Source organism: Oncorhynchus nerka, unplaced genomic scaffold (genome assembly GCF_034236695.1).
Source record: "Oncorhynchus nerka isolate Pitt River unplaced genomic scaffold, Oner_Uvic_2.0 unplaced_scaffold_24___fragment_2___debris, whole genome shotgun sequence".
Classification (NCBI taxonomy): domain Eukaryota; kingdom Metazoa; phylum Chordata; class Actinopteri; order Salmoniformes; family Salmonidae; genus Oncorhynchus; species Oncorhynchus nerka.
This window is the reverse complement of record NW_027039179.1, coordinates 30,001-32,109: the sequence shown is the minus strand read 5'-3', so window position 1 is coordinate 32,109 and position 2,109 is coordinate 30,001. Positions and strand designations below refer to the sequence as shown.

General features: G+C 42.0%; 1 protein-coding gene across 1 annotated transcript in view; it reads right to left on the bottom strand.

The window, feature by feature from the left end:
* Window positions 1-1,806: 1,806 nt before the first annotated feature.
* Window positions 1,807-2,109, bottom strand: part of il1rapl1a (interleukin 1 receptor accessory protein-like 1a) — a 17,611-nt gene continuing 17,308 nt past the window's right edge. Inside the window, exon 5 of the mRNA XM_065014762.1 lies at window positions 1,807-1,841. Within this exon, the coding sequence (XP_064870834.1) occupies window positions 1,807-1,841 (35 nt within the window). The remainder of the gene's footprint in view (window positions 1,842-2,109) is intronic.

Genomic DNA, 2,109 nt, shown 5'->3' with positions numbered 1-2,109 from the left:
GTAGGACATTTTTTAAGGTTCAACAAAGAACCTTCTCAATCTGAAAGGTTCTTTGTAGATCCTTTTGAAGAACCGTACAGTTTTTTTTATTCTGGTCAGCCATATTATATTCCAAAGGTGTTATTACTGTGTTAATTGACAAGTTGAATCAAGTGAGCTACCTCTGGATCAGCTGGGGGTCCCTGAGGAGAGAATTGAGAACCACTGACTGATTTAGTCAACCATTCTCAATAGACACAAGACACTGTCACTAACCATAGTCATATAACACGTGATAGCATAACACACCACATGAGATGAACTAGAATGACACTCTCACTAACAAAAAGAGCTGTGACCAAACCATGCCCCAAAATATTCAAATGAGCCAATTCCCCTACATTTGAATTATCACTAAAAGAGAAAAGAACCCTTTTGTGAACTGTAAAGAACCATTGAAGAGCTTAAAGGGTGATTTGAGTCATTATAGTTCCACATAGAACCATCACCCTTCCTAATATAACCAACTTTTTTTGGGGTGTGTAGAGTACATACACAGACACACACACACTACACTCTCTCCAGATCAGTCTAGGGTTACAGTGGAGGGCAGTCTGGATTGCGCTGTGTTTAAGACCAGTTAAACTTAATGACCTCCTTCATCCTCCTAGCCTATTAAATAAACTACAACATTAGTCCGCCAAATGAAGTTTGGCCTTTTACGTTTGCCCTCGGGGATGTGGCGGTTTTATCAGGAAGTGATAAAAGGTAGATCATCTCACGCCCACTCGAGGAGAAGATGGGTTGGTTTTAACAATGGAAAGGACCCGACACCATACAGCTGATATGAGACAATCTTACTCTAGCCCTGCAGTACGCATTTAATAGGGAAAGTTGCCTAATGGTATAGTCTTTTAATGAGATGAAATGGTTCTATGGTATATTGTGATAGGTTTAATAGAGAAATGTCCCTGCTTATGACGCAGCCCTGACGAGCATAGATTCCTTGTCTTTACTGGGTTGGTGTAAAGCAGGAGTGAACATACATTATCTGGTACACTACGGCTGCTGTGTCTGCTGGTTCTTAACCTTGTGTTTCAATCAGAGACTGATTAACACCTGGGTAACCATGTGGTTGAAATATCTGGCCAATCAATGATAGCATGTGTTTTGTTTTTCCACCAAACTAAAAGAAGCAGTAAAACAACCCTGGAGACCACGGGTGAAAGCCAGATGTTGCCCATAGATCGGAGGAGTCCACTATGGTCCTATTGTCCGTCCTTCCCCTCTAATCAGGGATTGATTCAGACCAGGGACATTTTACACCAGGTGAGTGGTGAGCTAATCAGCAACACTAAATCAGTCATTTAACTACAAGATAGAAGAGAAAACCAGCAAGAATGGAGCCCACAAGAAATGGAGATGTGGTCCCGTGTTGTAAAGACTTCTACACCAGGGCTTTTGTGTTTCAGAGTTTACTGACGCCAAACAACTGATCCAGGATAATGTCTTTTGTCACCCCCCCCCTAATGGTTAAGGTTGGGATAGGGAACACTACCCACTATCAGACCTGTGTGTCACACAAAATTACTTCCCCGTTGTTTTTGACGAGTCACTGACACTCCATTACTGTGAACATGGGGAAAAGGACCTCAAGCAGTTGTAAATGTGTGTGTGTGTTGTGTGTGTGTGTGTGTGCATGCATGCGTATGTGTTATTGTGTGTGTGTGTTTTGCCAGTACATTTGATTGAAGTGTAATTCCAGTAGGCGTATTGTACCTCTTATGAGCCCAGCATGTTTTCTGTCAGAACTGAGGTGCTTTAACGTCAAATAAACAAGGAAGTGGAGATATTCTTCCAAACTGTCATATAGACACAGAGGACAAGAGGTTTACGCACACTGAGAAAAAGAGAGCGAGAAGGGAAAGACAGAGAGAGAAGAGAGGGAAGGAGAGAGGGACAGTGGGAGAGAAAAAGCTATTCTATGTTAAATGTAACAATTTGCTTGCTTCCTTGCTCTCTCTCGCTTGCTCTCAAATCTCTCTCTCTATATCCCTTCTCTATGTCATTAGCCGGGTGCTCTGTATTTATAACCTCCATAAAGTTTTTATGGCCCCAACCATTACATGG